General features: G+C 39.7%; 1 protein-coding gene across 1 annotated transcript in view; it reads right to left on the reverse strand.

The window, feature by feature from the left end:
• Window positions 1-17,500, reverse strand: part of LOC133632132 (BMP-2-inducible protein kinase-like) — an 82,149-nt gene that overhangs the window by 595 nt on the left and 64,054 nt on the right. The window contains exons 14-16 of the mRNA XM_062024373.1: window positions 14,992-15,101; window positions 14,822-14,923; window positions 1-1,626 (exon numbers count right to left, since the gene is read on the reverse strand). The exon at window positions 1-1,626 is cut by the window's left edge and continues 595 nt beyond it. Coding sequence (XP_061880357.1) covers window positions 503-1,626; window positions 14,822-14,923; window positions 14,992-15,101 — 1,336 coding nt within the window. The 3' untranslated portion in view covers window positions 1-502. The remainder of the gene's footprint in view (window positions 1,627-14,821; window positions 14,924-14,991; window positions 15,102-17,500) is intronic.

A 17,500-nucleotide genomic window follows, 5' to 3' on the forward strand; every position in this document is an offset into this window, starting at 1 on the left:
GAACGTGTTTTAAAAACATGTGAAGTCACTTTCACAGATCAAACTTCCTAGTGACGCCAACAGAACTTGCTAGCGACGCCAAAAGAACTTGCTAGCGACGCCAACAGAACTTGCTAGCGACACCAGCAGAACTTGCTAGTGACGCCAACAGAACTTGCTAGCGACGCCAACAGAACTTGCTAGCGACGCCAGCAGAACTTGCTAGCGACGCCAGCAGAACTTGCTAGCGACGCCAACAGAACTTGCTAGCGACGCCAACAGAAGGTGTTTTAAAAAGATGTGGAGTGACTTTCACAGATGAAAGTTCCGAGGAAGAGGAGGAAGAAAGGTCACATTGAGCATGAAAAGTAGAACTAAAAAGTGGTTAGCTCCCATAAGGCTTTGCGGTGCTGAATAAAAAGGTTGTTTAGAAAGATCATTTGACTACCATTTTGTCAAGTTGCAGCATAAAAAGAGCCAGAGTCTGAAGTCTTTGATCCCAAACAAGAAGAAAGACAGGAAGTCACTGCTTGGAGGGAAAAGGGGCGGCGCCAAAGGGGTCGAGTTCCCCGTGCGTCACCACCTGCTGCTGCTGAGGTCCGTCTGGGACGTCCATCTCTGAGAAAGGCACGGCGCCGAAGTCGTCCATGGCGTGACATTCCCAGGACAAGTTGGCGTCCTGAGGACTGAAAGGTTTGGCTCCAAAGGGGTCCAGGATCTGGTCGTCCTTCCCTTCAGCGATGGTCACGTCCACGCTGATGCTGATGTTCTCCTTGGAGTCGCACGTGCTGAGGAACTCGCTGCTGCTCTGAGAGTCTCGCCGGCCCACCTTCTTGTGTCTGCGGACTCTCTCCGGCGTGCGGAACGCAGCCTTGCCCGTCTTGCGCCCCCCGGTGGGCGTGCCGTGGTGGCGCTTGCCGTTCCCGCCGCCGGGCGCCTCTTGTTTGGTCTTCCTGTGGCGGGACGACAGCTTCTGGAGGCTGCGCTGCTTCAGGCGCTGCTGCTGAGGACCGGGAGAGTCCTGGAAGGACGGCCGGAAGATGTCCTCGGCGCTGCGGGACGTGGTCGGGGGCGGAGGGGCGGGGCCCGGCTCGAAGGGAGAAAAGCCGAAGATGTCGATGCTCTCCGGGGAAGTGGGCGGGGTTTGTCCCGTGGCATTGTCCAAGGACTTGGACAAGTTGCGACTGAACGGAGCCTTGGTGAAGACGTCCAAGTCATCAGATGGTCTGAAAGGCGCCCGGGCGAAGATGTCCGCCTTCTTGGACGCTCCCAGGAAGGGAACCGCTCCAAAAACGTCCACGGCGGACGCAGCTTTCCCGGCGCCAAGTGACTCCTGATGGAAACCACCTGGACGACTTCGCTTGATGCCCACGTCCTTCTTGGAGACCTTCTGGACTTTGCAGTCAGGATTCTCTTCGTCCTCCTCGTCCTCGGACTCCATCAGCAGTGGTCTTTGGCCCAAGTTCTCAGGCTCCTCCTCCTCCTCTTCTGGCTCCTCCTCCTCCTCTTCTGGCTCCTCCTCTTCTTCTGCCTCCTCCTCCTCGCTGCTTTTAGGCGAAGGAGGATCCGACTCAAAGTCGCTCTCGGAATCTTCGCCCGCCTTAAAGTTCTTCTTCCTGTCCACCAGCTGATCCTCAAAACCAGGACCTGCCGGAACATGACATATTATCATTCCATACGAGGACATGAGATATCATCGATCCATACGAGAACATGAGATATCATCGATCCGTACGAGGACATGAAATATCATCGATCCGTACGAGGACATGAGATATCATCGATCCGTACGAAGACATGAAATATCATCGATCCTAACGAGGACATGAGATATCATCGATCCGTACGAGGACATGAGATATCATCGATCCGTACGAGGACATGGGATGACATCGATCCGTACTAGGACATGAGATATCATCGATCCGTACGAGGACATGAAATATCATCGATCCTAACAAGGACATGAGATATCATCGATCCGTACGAGGACATGAGATATCATCGATCCTAATGAGGACATGAGATGTCATCGATCCTAATGAGGACATGAAATATCGATCTGTACGAGAACATGAAATATCATCGATCCGTACAAGGACATGAAATATCATCGATCCGTACGAGGACATGAGATATCATCGATCCGTACGAGAACATGAGATATCATTGATCCATACGAGGACATGAAATATCTATACTTACGAGAACATGAGATATCATCGATCTGTACGAGAACATGAGATATCATCGATCCATACGAGGATATGAAATATCTATACTCACGAGGACATGAAATATCTATACTTACGAGGACATGGGATATCATCGATCCGTACGAGGACATGGGATATCATCGATCCGTACGAGGACATGAGATATCATCGACCCGTACGAGGACATGAGATATCATCGACCCGTATGAGGACATGAGATATCATCGACCCGTACGAGGACATGAGATATCATCGACCCGTACGAGGACATGAGATATCATCGATCCTAACGAGGACATGAGATATCATCGATCCTAACGAGGACATGAAATATAATCGATCCGTACGAGAACATGAAATATCGGTCCGTACGAGGACATGAAATATCATCGATCCGTACGAGGACATGAAATATCATCTATCCGTACGAGAACATGAGATATCATCGATTCATACGAAAACATGAGATATCATCGATCCGTACGAGGACATGAAATATCATCTATCCTTACGAGGACATGAGATATCATCGTTCCGTACGACGACATGAGATATCATCAGTCTGTACGAGGACATGAGATATCACTGATCTGTATGAGGACATGAAATATCATCGATCTGTACGAGGACATGAAATATCATCAACCCGTACGAGGACATGAGATATCACTGATCTGTACGAGGACATGAGATATCATCGATCCGTACGAGGACATGAGATATAATCGATCCTAACGAGGACATATCATCGATCCTAACGAGGACATGATATCATCGATCCTAACGAGGACATTAAATATTGATCCGTACGAGGACATGAAATATCATCGATCCGCACAAGAACAAGAGATATCATCAATCCGTACGAGAACATGAGATATCATCGCTCCGTACGAGAACATGAGATATCGATCCGTGCGAGAACATGAGATATCGATCCGTATGAGAACATGAGATATCATTGATCGTACGAGGACATGAAATATCATCTATCCTTACGAGGACATAAGATATCGATCCGTACGAGGACATGAGATATCATCAGTCCGTACGAGGACATGAAATATCATCGATCCGTACGAGGACATGAGATATCATCAGTCCGTACGAGGACATGAGATATCAGTCCGTACGAGGACATGAGATATCATCGATCCGTACGAGGACATGATAAATAAATGATAAATGGGTTATACTTGTATAGCGCTTTTCTACCTTCAAGGTACTCAAAGCGCTTTGACAGTATTTCCACATTCACCCATTCACACACACACATTCACACACTGATGGAGGGAGCTGCCATACAAGGCGCTAACCAGCACCCATCAGGAGCAAGGGTGAAGTGTCTTGCCCAAGGACACAACGGACGTGACTAGGATGGTAGAAGGTGGGGATTGAACCCCAGTAACCAGCAACCCTCCGATTGCTGACACTGCCACTCTACCAACTTCGCCACGCCGCCCACATGAAATATCATCGATCCGTACGAGGACATGGGATATCATCGATCCATACGAGGATATGAAATATCAATCCGTACGAGGACATGAGATATCATCAGTCCGTACGAGGACATGAGATATCATCAGTCCGTACGAGGACATGAGATATCATCGATCCATACGAGGACATGAAATATCAATCCGTACGAGGACATGAGATATCGATCCGTACGAGGACATGAGATATCATCAGTCCGTACGAGGACATGAGATATCATCGATCCGTACGAGGACATGAAATATAATCGATCCGTACGAGGACATGGGATATCATCGATCCATACGAGGACATGAAATATCAATCTGTACGAGGACAGGAGATATCATCGATCCGTACGAGGACATGAGATATCATCGATCCATACGAGGACATGAAATATCAATCCGTACGAAGACATGAGATATCGATCCGTACGAGGACATGAGATACCATCAGTCCGTACGAGGACATGAGATATCATCGATCCGTACGAGGACATGAGATATCATCGATCCGTACGAGGACATGAGATATCATCGATCCGTACGAGGACATGAGATATCGATCCATACGAGGACATGAGATATCATCGATCCGTACGAGGACATGAGATATCATCGATCCGTACGAGGACATGAGATATCGATCCGTACGAGGACATGAGATATCATCGATCCGTACGAGGACATGAGATATCATCGATCCGTACGAGGACATGAAATGAAAATAGTTTAGTCCCAAAAATATTTTTGAAATCCCAAGTTGTATTTTTCAACTTCCTGAAAGTGTGACGTCACATGTTTGCCAGGAAGCTCCTTAGACCTCAGCCTGACATCATCATCATCATCATCATCAGTAATATCATGAATGTAGTTATTCATGTGCTGGAGTCAGACCCCCTGCTGGTCACTAAGAAGATGACACATTTAAACACTAAGAAGGTTTTAGGACACATTCATTGAAGAAGTGCAGAAGAGACATTTATTTAGCATTAAAGAATAAAAAGGTATAAAAGTTCACTTTTCCTGCCAGGCCATCAATAATTGATCAGATTGATGATCAATAATGATGTTAAGTACAAGTCAACTTGACCCCGCCTTCCCTTTGCTGGACAAAAAGCTCAAGTGGAGCATGAACACATGAACACATGAACACATGAACACGTGAACACGTGAACACATGAACACGTGAACACATGAACACATGAACACGTGAACACATGAACAGCTCTTTGGTTGCAGGAGACATGTGAGCCAACACTGCCATCAAGTGGCCAAACCATGTAAATACATCTTTTATTTCAGCTAATAACTACTTCATACTTTTATATTGACAATAGTTGTAATGTACATCATGTAGTACTACTGAGGTAATAACTACTTCATACTTTTATATTGACAGTAGTTGTAATGTACATCATGTAGTACTACTGAGGTAATAACTACTTCATACTTTTATATTGACAGTAGTTGTAATGTACATCATGTAGTACTACTGAGGTAATAACTACTTCATACTTTTATATTGACAATAGTTGTAATGTACATCATGTAGTACTACTGAGGTAATAACTACTTCATACTTTTATATTGACAATAGTTGTAATGTACATCATGTAGTACTGCTGAGGTAATAACTACTTCATACTTTTATATTGACAATAGTTGTAATGTACATCATGTAGTACTACTGAGGTAATAACTACTTCATACTTTTATATTGACAGCAGTTGTAATGTACATCATGTAGTACTGCTGAGGTAATAACTACTTCATACTTTTATATTGACAGTAGTTGTAATGTACATCATGTAGTACTACTGAGGTAATAACTACTTCATACTTTTATATTGACAGCAGTTGTAATGTACATCATGTAGTACTACTGAGGTAATAACTACTTCATACTTTTATATTGACAATAGTTGTAATGTACATCATGTAGTACTACTGAGGTAATAACTACTTCATACTTTTATATTGACAATAGTTGTAATGTACATCATGTAGTACTACTGAGGTAATAACTACTTCATACTTTTATATTGACAGCAGTTGTAATGTACATCATGTAGTACTACTGAGGTAAATACTTTTATATTTGATAAGTAAAAAGTAGAAATATGTCAAATGTATTTTGTCTTCACCTTCTTGGCTGTTTAGAAATGATTTATTGTATTGATATGATTTGTTGTGATTAGGAGCAGATTAGTGATTAAAGGACTAAAAGTGAGAGTAATTAACAAAGTTGGTCGCTCTACTTGAGCTCAAATGTACAAAAACCTTCAGTTAAAAATGTCTTTCTTTGAAAAGTGTTGAAGTATTATTATTAATAATAAGATGCCTGCTGGTATACGTGCTGGTGGTCGGCTACAATCGGGATTATTTCAAGTCTTTTTTGGATCAGGATTAATCACACCATTATTGGCTCATTTCAAACATGAATCTTCATTTCACCATTAAAGCTGTTTGAACCTGAAATAGAACAAGCAGTAAATAATCATCATTTAAAGAAGTGTATCTTCCACTCATGTTAGCACCAGAGTGTCATGAAACACATTTATTGGTGCAACACTTTGATGAGGATTGCCAGTTAAATCTAAATAATTGTGTCATTGTACAAATAAGTCTTTCAAAACCTTTATTTTGTTAGCAGTCAGACCGGATGTTGCACACAGCGCTGTTATTGTGAAGGGGGGAAGTGTGCCGCTGGATTTATTCCACCTTAAATAAACATTTGAAAGTAATTAACATGTAAAAAATAGTTCAACACATTTCAATCATAGCAACTTTAGATTTTTAACTGCCTTTTTTTTTACGTTTTACACTTATTTTACTACTGTAGTGTTTTTTGTGTCATACATCAAATGTAATTAAACACAAATTACAAACATCAAAAAGTAAAAAAAACCAAAAACATTTAGTAACAAAAATATATTTAAATAGCAATATGAAAAAATAAAATTCAGTTTTTCCGTTTGAATTATTTTTTAATTCAGTTTTTTAGCTTTTCCACTCATTTTACCAGCAGATTGTGCGCTTTTTGTGTCATAAATAAAATATCATTTAAACACAAAAAATGATTGGTGCAATAAATGTGACCAATATTTTAAGACAATGCGTAATATTTTTTAAAGGTACATGTAAGGTACTTTTTCAAAACCTTTATTTTGTTAGCACAGTCAAAAAAGAATATTAACAAAACATTTATAGAAAATAAAATCAGCTTTTCTGTTTATTTTTAATTACTGTTTACACTTATTTTACCATTACAGTGTGTTTTGTGTCATATGTCAAATGTAATCAAACAGATTACTAACAAACATCAAAAAGTAAAACACTTTTTTTTTTTAAGTAACAATAAACTTAAATAGAAATATTTAAAAAAAAAAACAATTCCGTTTTTTACCTTTTACACTAATTTTACCACCAGATTGTGCACTTTTTGTGTCATAAATAAAATATTTAAACACAAAAAATGATTGGTGCAATAAATGTGACCAATATTTTAAGCCAATGCGTAATATTTGTGTAAATGTACCTTTAAGTACATGTAAGGTACTTTTTCAAAACCTTTATTTTGTCAGCAGTCACACTGGATGTCGCACACAGCGCTGTTATTGTGAAGGGGGGGAAGTGTGCTGCTGGATTTATTCCACCACCAAAACTTAACATTGAGTAAACAACAGGAACTAATAAAAAAATACTACTAATGACAAAAAAATAGTAATATTAGGTTTTTAATTCAATTTGTTTTTACTTTTTACACCCTTTTCGTCGGTTTTACAAGCTGAGGAATAGTTTTTATCCATGATAATAATTTTAGCGACAGCCACGCTGACATCTTGCCGCTGCTGGTGCACTTTGCAAACAACAGGCCATCCAGTTTGTGTTGCAGGGCTTTTATTTTGGCGGTACACTCACACAGCAAACATTGTGTCACTCGTCCACCAGGGCCACAAAAGAAAAGCTGCAGATGTAAACAACAAACATGTCGCCTAGCTTATTAGCACGCGACGACAAGATGTTTCTCAGCATGGCTGTCCTACGCATGCGGCATGGCAACAAGCCCAGGCCAAACATCCCGACAGGCGAACAACTCGCCGCGTTCGTACGATGATTAGCGATAAGCATTAACTTTCCTATGCTAGCGTACGTCGGAACCTTTTACAGACGTAACATGAGCTCATTTATTTTATGGCACATTCTAGAAATACGACCAAAAAATAAAAAATGGAATACATTTTTTTCCTTAAAACTATCATTGCTCAAAAAATAATAATGAATCAAAATCACTGGTATGAATTATTGACATATTCAAGGCTCCAATTACTTTACATCAATTATTACACTTTGAAATATTTTTGGGGTAGAAATATTGCATATTTTGTGTATTTGCCATAAAAAACAGAGTCTTCTTTGACAAAAAGGAAGTAAAACAAACAAAAATACATTAAAAAAAAAACCATAATTGACAGATAGAGCTGAAGTTTATCTAGAAATATTAAAAGTAAAAAAAAGATTTCAACAATTTTATGAGTGGGACCCTTTTGGGTCCCTGAGAGTTTTTATTTTTTTAAAACTGTCATTACTCATAAAATAACCATGAACCAAAATCAATGTTATGAATTATGGATCTATTTGAGGCTCCAATGACTTCACATCAAATATTTTACTTTGAATTATTTTTATGGGTCGGGGGTTTAATATTTGCCGTCAAAAAAATGTTTTAATTTTTTTTTTAAATCTTATAATGGACAGATCTGAAGTTAATTAGTGATGTAAGTGTTGAAAGTAAAAGAAAATTATGTAGGACTTATTTTTAAAATGTTATGAGTGGGACCCTTTTTGAGTTTTAGTGTGATTAAAAATAAAAATAAAACTGTCATAACTCATAAAATATTAATAGATCAAAATCATTGTTATGAATTATTGACATATTCAAGGCTCCAATTACCTCACATCAAATATTACACTTTTTAATATTTTGGGGGGAAATATTGCATATTTTGTGTTTTTGTCATAAAAACACAAAGTCTTCCTTGACATAAAAGACGTAAAACGAACAAAAAGACAAAAAAACAACAACTTATGATTGACAGATAGATCTGAAGTTTATCTAGAAGTGTTCAAAGTAAAAACAAATAAAAAGTTATGATTTATTTTCAACAATTTTGGGTCCCTGAGAGTTTTAGTGTGATTTTTTTCAAACTGTCATTACTCATAATATAATAATGAATCAAAATCAATGTTGTGAATTATTGATCTATTTAAGGCTCCAATAACTTCACATCAAATATTTTACTTTGACATATTTTGGGGTAAAAATATTGCATATTTTGTGTTTTTACCATAAAGAAGAGGTTTGACAAAAATGGCTTGAAGCATAAAATAAAAACCTTAATATGGACAGACAGATCTGAAGTTGATCGAGAGACTTCAATAAAAACAATAATAGGATTTATTTTTATGACTGAGATCCTTCCGGGTCCCAGGATTGTATCGCTTTTAAAAATGACAAAATGGCCACCACAGTTTGGACCCCCCTCATGTAAACATAAATAAATAATGAACAATAAATCAATGTACTGATTGATTGATTGATTGATTATTGTTCCAATCAGCACTGCTGGTCCACAGGACAACAAAACACCAGAAAAAAGGCACTTTAGTTTTTTTAGCAAGAAAAGGACACATCGTAACCTTTAGCATGTTAGCATGTTAGCAAAACACCGTTCACCTTCAATGTTTGTGGTTAGCATGCTGCTAGTTAGCACACAAACACACTAATTCTTACTCCTTAATAAGTATGAAAAAGTTAGCACGACGGAGCTTAAATGGAATGTTAGCATCGGAACGAGGGTTGCATAATGCACAAAAGTGTGCCTAATTGGAAAAGGGTGAAATAGACAAATGATTAATTATTATTGCAACCAATGTTTATTATTCTGTGGCAGACTCCAGCACCTCTGCTGGTGGCACAGAGTACTGCACCGCCTAGCAGGATAGTCCCTCCATGAAATACATGGCATGATGAGTCCTTAGTCCAAATAAAACATTGTAACCTCGCATGATATTATTATTATTAATCCTTAGTCCAAATAAAACATTGATGGCACAAAGCCATCAAAATGTTGCAATTTATCAAACGTTTGACTTTTCTGTTCGTTACAAAATGTTCTTTTTCAAATCGAGACATTCATTTTTTGCTGCCTAAAAAAACTAAAAATCTACGTTAAAAAAAAAAAAAGTAGCACAAACGTTCACATTATTCAGAGCAGGAAGTGATTATTCACAACAGGAAGTGACTATTGCTGCTTTTACAACCAAACGGCTGTTCACGCCATCACGAGTATTTGACTCTTTTGTTACATTCCACCCGGTGGACGGTAAACACATCGTCTCACGCTTCAAAATGTTGGGCGAATAGAACCTTCACGTCGTACAGGAAGTAGCGGTAGAACGTTCACGTCGTACAGGAAGTAGCGGTAGAACCTTCACGTCGTACAGGAAGTAGCGATAGAACGTTCACGTCGTACAGGAAGTAGCGGTAGAATTTTCACGTCGTACAGGAAGTAGCGGTAAAACGTTCACGTCGTACAGGAAGTAGCGGGAGAACCTTCACGTCATACAGGAAGTAGCGGGAGAACCTTCACGTCGTACAGGAAGTAGCGGTAGAACCTTCACGTCGTACAGGAAGTAGCGGGAGAACCTTCACGTCGTACAGGAAGTAGCGGGAGAACCTTCACGTCGTACAGGAAGTAGCGGTAGAACGTTCACGTCGTACAGGAAGTAGCGATAGAATTTTTTTCACATCGTACAGGAAGTAGCGGTAGAATTTTCACGTCGTACAGGAAGTAGCGGTAAAACGTTCACGTCGTACAGGAAGTAGCGGGAGAAGTACAGGAAGTAGCGGGAGAACCTTCACGTCATACAGGAAGTAGCAGGAGAACCTTCACATCGTACAGGAAGTAGCGGTAGAACGTTCACGTCGTACAGGAAGTAGCGGTAGAATGTTCACGTCGTACAGGAAGTAGCGATAGAACATTCACGTCGTACAGGAAGTAGCGATAGAACGTTCACGTCGTACAGGAAGTAGCGGTAAAACGTTCACGTCGTACAGGAAGTAGCGGTAAAACGTTCACGTCGTACAGGAAGTAGCGGTAGAAGTACAGGAAGTAGCGGGAGAAGTACAGGAAGTAGCGGGAGAAGTACAGGAAGTAGCGGTAGAAGTAGCGGGAGAAGTACAGGAAGTAGCGGTAGAAGTACAGGAAGTAGCGGGACAAGTACCGGAAGTAGCGGGAGAAGTACCGGAAGTAGCGGTAGAAGTACAGGAAGTAGCGGGAGAAGTACAGGAGGTAGCGGGAGAAGTACAGGAAGTAGCGGGAGAAGTACAGCAAGTAGCGGGAGAAGTACAGCAAGTAGCGGGAGAAGTACAGGAAGTAGCGGGAGAAGTAGCGGGAGAAGTACAGGAAGTAGCGGGAGAAGTACAGGAAGTAGCGGGAGAAGTACAGGAAGTAGCGGTAAAAGTACAGGAAGTAGCGGGAGAAGTACAGGAAGTAGCGGGAGAAGTACAGGAAGTAGCGGGAGAAGTACAGGAAGTAGCGGGAGAAGTACAGCAAGTAGCGGGAGAAGTACAGCAAGTAGCGGTAGAAGTACAGGAAGTAGCGGGAGAAGTACAGGAAGTAGCGGGAGAAGTACAGGAAGTAGCGGGAGAAGTACAGGAAGTAGCGGTAAAAGTACAGGAAGTAGCGGGAGAAGTACAGGAAGTAGCGGGAGAAGTACAGGAAGTAGCGGGAGAAGTACAGCAAGTAGCGGGAGAAGTACAGCAAGTAGCGGTAGAAGTACAGGAAGTAGCGGGAGAAGTACAGGAAGTAGCGGGAGAAGTACAGGAAGTAGCGGGAGAAGTACAGGAAGTAGCGGGAGAAGTACAGGAAGTAGCGGGAGAAGTACAGGAAGTAGTACAGGAAGTAGCGGGAGAAGTCAGTGAATATTTCACGCAGCCTTTCAAAAAGACTTTACTGAGCAGAAGAAAGGAAAGTTGTTGTTTTTTCTGCTGAAGAGAGGTGGCGCCAAAGGACTCTCTTCCGGAGCGTTTCTTCCCGTCACTCACATGTGAGGAAAAAGTGTCAAATGTTGCTAGTGGAAACATGAAGTAGTAAAATATCAACTCACACCTCATTTGTATTCATACCCACTGGAAGTACTTACATTTTCTAACACTTAATAATATATATATATATATAAATGTACATTTTGTTTGTAAACTAACTTTTGTAAATGTTTTAGTGAGTCTCCTGCAACTAGAAGATGTAACTTCCTCAGATGTTACCTCTTTTGAAAAAGTGAAGTACAAACCTTGTTTCCATATGAGTTGGTAAATGGTGTTAGATGTAAATATAAAGTGAATACAATGATTTGTGAATCCTTTTCAAGCCATATTCAGTTGAATATGCTACAAAGACAACATATTTCATGTTCTAACTCATTTTGTGCAAATAATCATTAACTTTATAATTTGATGGCAGCAACACGTGACAAAGAAGTTGTGAAAGGTGGCAATAAATACTGATAAAGTTGAGGAATGCTCATCAAACACTTATTTGGAACATCCCACAGGTGAACAGGCTAATTGGGAACAGGTGGGTGCCATGATTGGGTATAAAAGTAGATTCAGTCATTCACAAACAAGGATGGGGCGAGGGTCACCACTTTGTCAACAAATGCCTGAGCAAATTGTTGAACAGTTTAAGAACAACCTTTCTCAAGCAGCTATTGCAAGGAATTGAGGGATTTCACCATCTACGCTCCGTAATATCATCAAAGAGAATGTGGAGAAATCACTGCAGGTAAGCAGCTAAGCCCGTGACCTTCCATCCCTCAGGCTGTACTGCATCAACATCAGTGTGTAAAGGATATCACCACATGGAACACTTCAGAAAGCCACTGTCAGTAACTACAGTTGGTCGCTACATCTGTAAGTGCAAGTTAAAACTCTCCTATGCAAGGCGAAAACCGTTTATCAACAACACCCAGAAACGCAGTCGGCTTTGGCTGGGCCTGAACTCATCTAAGATGGACTGATGCAAAGTGGAAAAGTGTTCTGTGGTCTGACGAGTCCACATTTCTAATTGTTTTTGGAAACTGTGGACGACCAAAGAGGAAAAGAACCATCCGGATTGTTCTAGGGTGAAAGTGTAAAAGGCAGCATGTGTGATGGTATGGGGGTGTATTAGTGGTCAAGACATGGGTAACTTACACATCTGTGAAGGCACCATTAATGCTGAAAGGTACATACAGCTTTTGGAGCAACATATGTTGTTACCATGGACGCCCCTGCTTATTTCAGCAAGACAATGCCAAGCCACGTGTTACATCAACATGGCTTCATAGTAAAAGAGTGCGGGTACTAGACTGGCCTGCCTGTAGTCCAGACATTGAAAATGTGTGGCACCTGCAATGTGAGAAGGGAGACCCCCGGACTGTTGAACAACTTAAGCTGTACATCAAGCAAGAATGGGAAAGAATTCCACTTCAAAAATGTGTCTCCTCACTTCCCAAACCAAAACTGAGTGTTGTTCAAAGGAAAGGCCATGTAACACAGTGGTGAACATGCCCTTTCACAACTACTTTGGCACGTGTTGCAGCCATCAAATTATAACTTCATTATTATTTGCAAAAAAAACAATAAAGTTTATGAGTTTGAACATGAAATATGTTGTCTTTGTAGCATATTCAACTGAATATGGCTTGAAAAGGATTCGCAAATCATTGTATTGACTTTATATTTACATCTAACACCATTTACCAACTCATATGGAAACGGGGTTTGTACAATCATTATTTTAAATAACTCATTGTGAGAGTCGCTTTGAATGGAGGATGAATTCTGAATGAAATTGTCTCTGCAAGAATCAGAACCAGAACCAGAAAGAATCGTGAGGAGTCCAAAGTTCACTCTGCTAAACATCCTCAATCCTGGACTGTAAACCAGGGCTACATATAGTTTTTAAAAGAACCAAAACAAAGACATTGAAAAAGTATGTAATTGTTTGTGCTATGGCGCCATCTTTTGGAGCAGTTTGCTCACTGCAGGTTCTTCTGTTTGGACTTTGAACAGGAAGTACAAGAGCCGTCCATAGCGGTTTTACTTGTATGGATTCATCACTCCAAGCAACGTTTGTAAGTTTTACAATATAACTAACTACAACTATTGTTACTCACTAAAGCGTCCCATGTGTGAAGGTCTTTTCATGCATATTTGTAAGTAATATCATAATTATTAAGTAAGTATTATTAACTTACATTCTTTTTGTATTGTTTCACTTTCACAAATTCCTCAGTAAATTCAGCAAAACGTCAGCGTGGAGTTATTGAGTCTGTTTAGCGCAGCTAGAGGCTCCATGGCTTCTGTTTTGTTTCATCAGCCATTTTACTGCCCTGTTACACACACTGTTTGGAAACAATTAAGGTATGTAAATAAACATTTACTAAATATTGGATATACTAATATATGTACAAATATTGTAGTGGTTGTGGCTTATAAAGCGGACAATACGGTGAGAGTAAATATACGTTTGTCTTCAAATGTTTGTCTGGGTGTAAAAAAGTGTCGTCTTATATTCCAGGTCATCACCTCATTGCTTTGTCATTTGCTAGCATGTTAGCAACATGCTAATTAACTGTGAAAGAGGTGGAAACGGAGAGCGGACGAACTTGACGGCGTTTTCCACTTGAAAGGTAACAGACTCATCCCGCGTTTGGACGCTAGTTTAAAAACATCATTTACAATCAGAGAAGATAGCAAAAGTCCACAATCACATTAAGTTTTGGTCCTAGGATTTAAAAAAAAGAGTTTAAGTTGACTTTGGTCCACGCAGAGTTTGGTAGTCGAGTATAAAGAACATGTTATCTTTGGAAGCTCCGCCTCTTCCTGTTGTGCTGCAAAGTTGTCCCCGCCCAGCTAGTGACAGACAATACAAGCAGAAGGTGGGGTCCTGGCAGCGGGGCTGCCCTAAGACTTGCCCGCGTTGGACAGGAACACAGAAGGTGGGGTCCTGGCAGCGGGGCTGCCCTAAGACTTGCCCGCGTTGGACAGGAACACAGAAGGTGGGGTCCTGGCAGCGGGGCTGCCCTAAGACTTGCCTGCGTTGGACAGGAACGGCGGCGAGCCAAAGAGGTCTTCAGCCAGCGGGGGTCTGGAGGACTGGGGGGGCTCCGGGTCCTCGCTGCTGTCCTCTGGCTTCTCTGTGAGGACGACACAGGTGAGGACGCCAGCTGGGGTGGGTTTAGGCACGAGGTCAAAGGTCACTTGCTTGCTCGCAGCAGGTCAAACTCCCGGTCGATCAGCTCCTCCTCGGTCAGTCGGGAGAAGTTGTCCTCGCCGAAGGGGTTCCAGCGAGACATGTCGGGGGGGAGGGAGGACCTGTGTACACATCATCAGCTTTAGGATCAACAACCTTCACCATGATATCAGATTTAGGATCAATAATGTTCAACATATCAGATTTAGGATCAATAATGTTCACCATGATATCAGCTTTAGGATCAATGTTCAACATATCAGATTTAGGATCAATAATGTTCACCATGATATCAGATTTAGGATCAATAATGTTCAACATATCAGATTTAGGATCAATAATGTTCACCATGATATCAGCTTCAGTATCAGTAATGTTCACCATGATATCAGCTTTAGGATCAACAACCTTCACCATGATATCAGATTTAGGATCAATAATGTTCACCATGATATCAGCTTCAGGATCAGTAATGTTCACAATGATATCAGATTTAGGATCAATAATGTTCAACATATCAGATTTAGGATCAATAATGTTCACCATATCAGATTTAGGATCAATAATGTTCACCATGATATCAGCTTTAAGATCAATGTTCAACATATCAGATTTAGGATCAATAATGTTCACCATGATATCAGCTTTAGGATCAATAATGTTCAACATATCAGATTTAGGATCAATAATGTTCACCATGATACCAGCTTTAGGATCAATGTTCAACATATCAGATTTAGGATCAATAATGTTCACCATGATATCAGCTTTAGGATCAATAATGTTCAACATATCAGATTTAGGATCAATAATGTTCACCATGATATCAGCTTCAGGATCAGTAATGTTCACCATGATATCAGATTTAGGATCAATAATGTTCAACATATCAGATTTAGGATCAATAATGTTCACCATGATATCAGCTTCAGGATCAGTAATGTTCACCATGATATCAGCTTTAGGATCAATGTTCAACATATCAGATTTAGGATCAATAATGTTCACCATGATATCGGCTTTAGGATCAATGTTCAACATATCTGATTTAGGATCAACAATGTTCACCATGATATCAGATTTAGGATCAATGTTCAACATATCAGATTTAGGATCAATAATGTTCACCATGATATCAGCTTCAGGATCAGTAATGTTCACCATGATATCAGATTTAGGATCAATAATGTTCAACATATCAGATTTAGGATCAATAATGTTCACCATGATATCAGCTTCAGGATCAGTAATGTTCACAATATCAGATTTAGGATCAATAATGTTCAACATATCAGATTTAGGATCAATAATGTTCACCATATCAGATTTAGGATCAATAATGTTCAACATATCAGATTTAGGATCAATAATGTTCACCAGGATATCAGCTTTAAGATCAATGTTCAACATATCAGATTTAGGATCAATAATGTTCACCATGATATCAGCTTTAGTATCAATAATGTTCAACATATCAGATTTAGGATCAATAATGTTCACCATGATATCAGTTTTAGGATCAATGTTCAACATATCAGATTTAGGATCAATAATGTTCACCATGATATCAGCTTTAGGATCAATAATGTTAAACATATCAGATTTAGGATCAATAATGTTCACCATGATATCGGCTTTAGGATCAATGTTCAACATATCTGATTTAGGATCAATAATGTTCACCATGATATCAGATTTAGGATCAATGTTCAACATATCAGATTTAGGATCAATAATGTTCACCATGATACCAGCTTTAGGATCAATGTTCAACATATCAGATTTAGGATCAATAATGTTCACCATGATATCAGCTTTAGGATCAATGTTCAACATATCAGATTTAGGATCAATAATGTTCACCATATCAGATTTAGGTTCAATAATGTTCAACATATCAGATTTAGGATCAATAATGTTCACCATGATATCAGCTTTAGGATCAATAATGTTCACCATGATATCAGCTTTAGGATCAATGTTCAACATATCAGATTTAGGATCAATAATGTTCACCATATCAGATTTAGGTTCAATAATGTTCAACATATCAGATTTATGATCAATAATGTTCACCATATCAGCTTTAGGATCAATGTTCAACATATCAGATTCAGGATCAATAATGTTCACCATGATATCAGATTTATGATGAATGATGTTCAACATATCAGATTTAGGTTTAATAATGTTCACCATGATATCAAATTTAGGATCAACAATGTTCACCATGATATCAAATTTAGGATCAACAATGTTCACCGTGATATCAGATTTAGGATTAATTATGTTTACCATTTCAGATTTAGGATCAACAATGTTCAACATGATATCAGATGTATGATGAATTATGTTCACCTTGATATCAGATTTAGGATCAACAATGTTCACTGTGATAGATTTATGATGAACAATGTTTACCATATCAAATTTATGATCGATACTGTTCTCCATGATATCAGATTTTGACTCAATAATGTTCTGCATATCAGATTTAGGATGAACAATGTTCACCGTATCA

Source organism: Entelurus aequoreus, linkage group LG17 (assembly GCF_033978785.1).
Source record: "Entelurus aequoreus isolate RoL-2023_Sb linkage group LG17, RoL_Eaeq_v1.1, whole genome shotgun sequence".
Lineage (NCBI taxonomy): Eukaryota > Metazoa > Chordata > Actinopteri > Syngnathiformes > Syngnathidae > Entelurus > Entelurus aequoreus.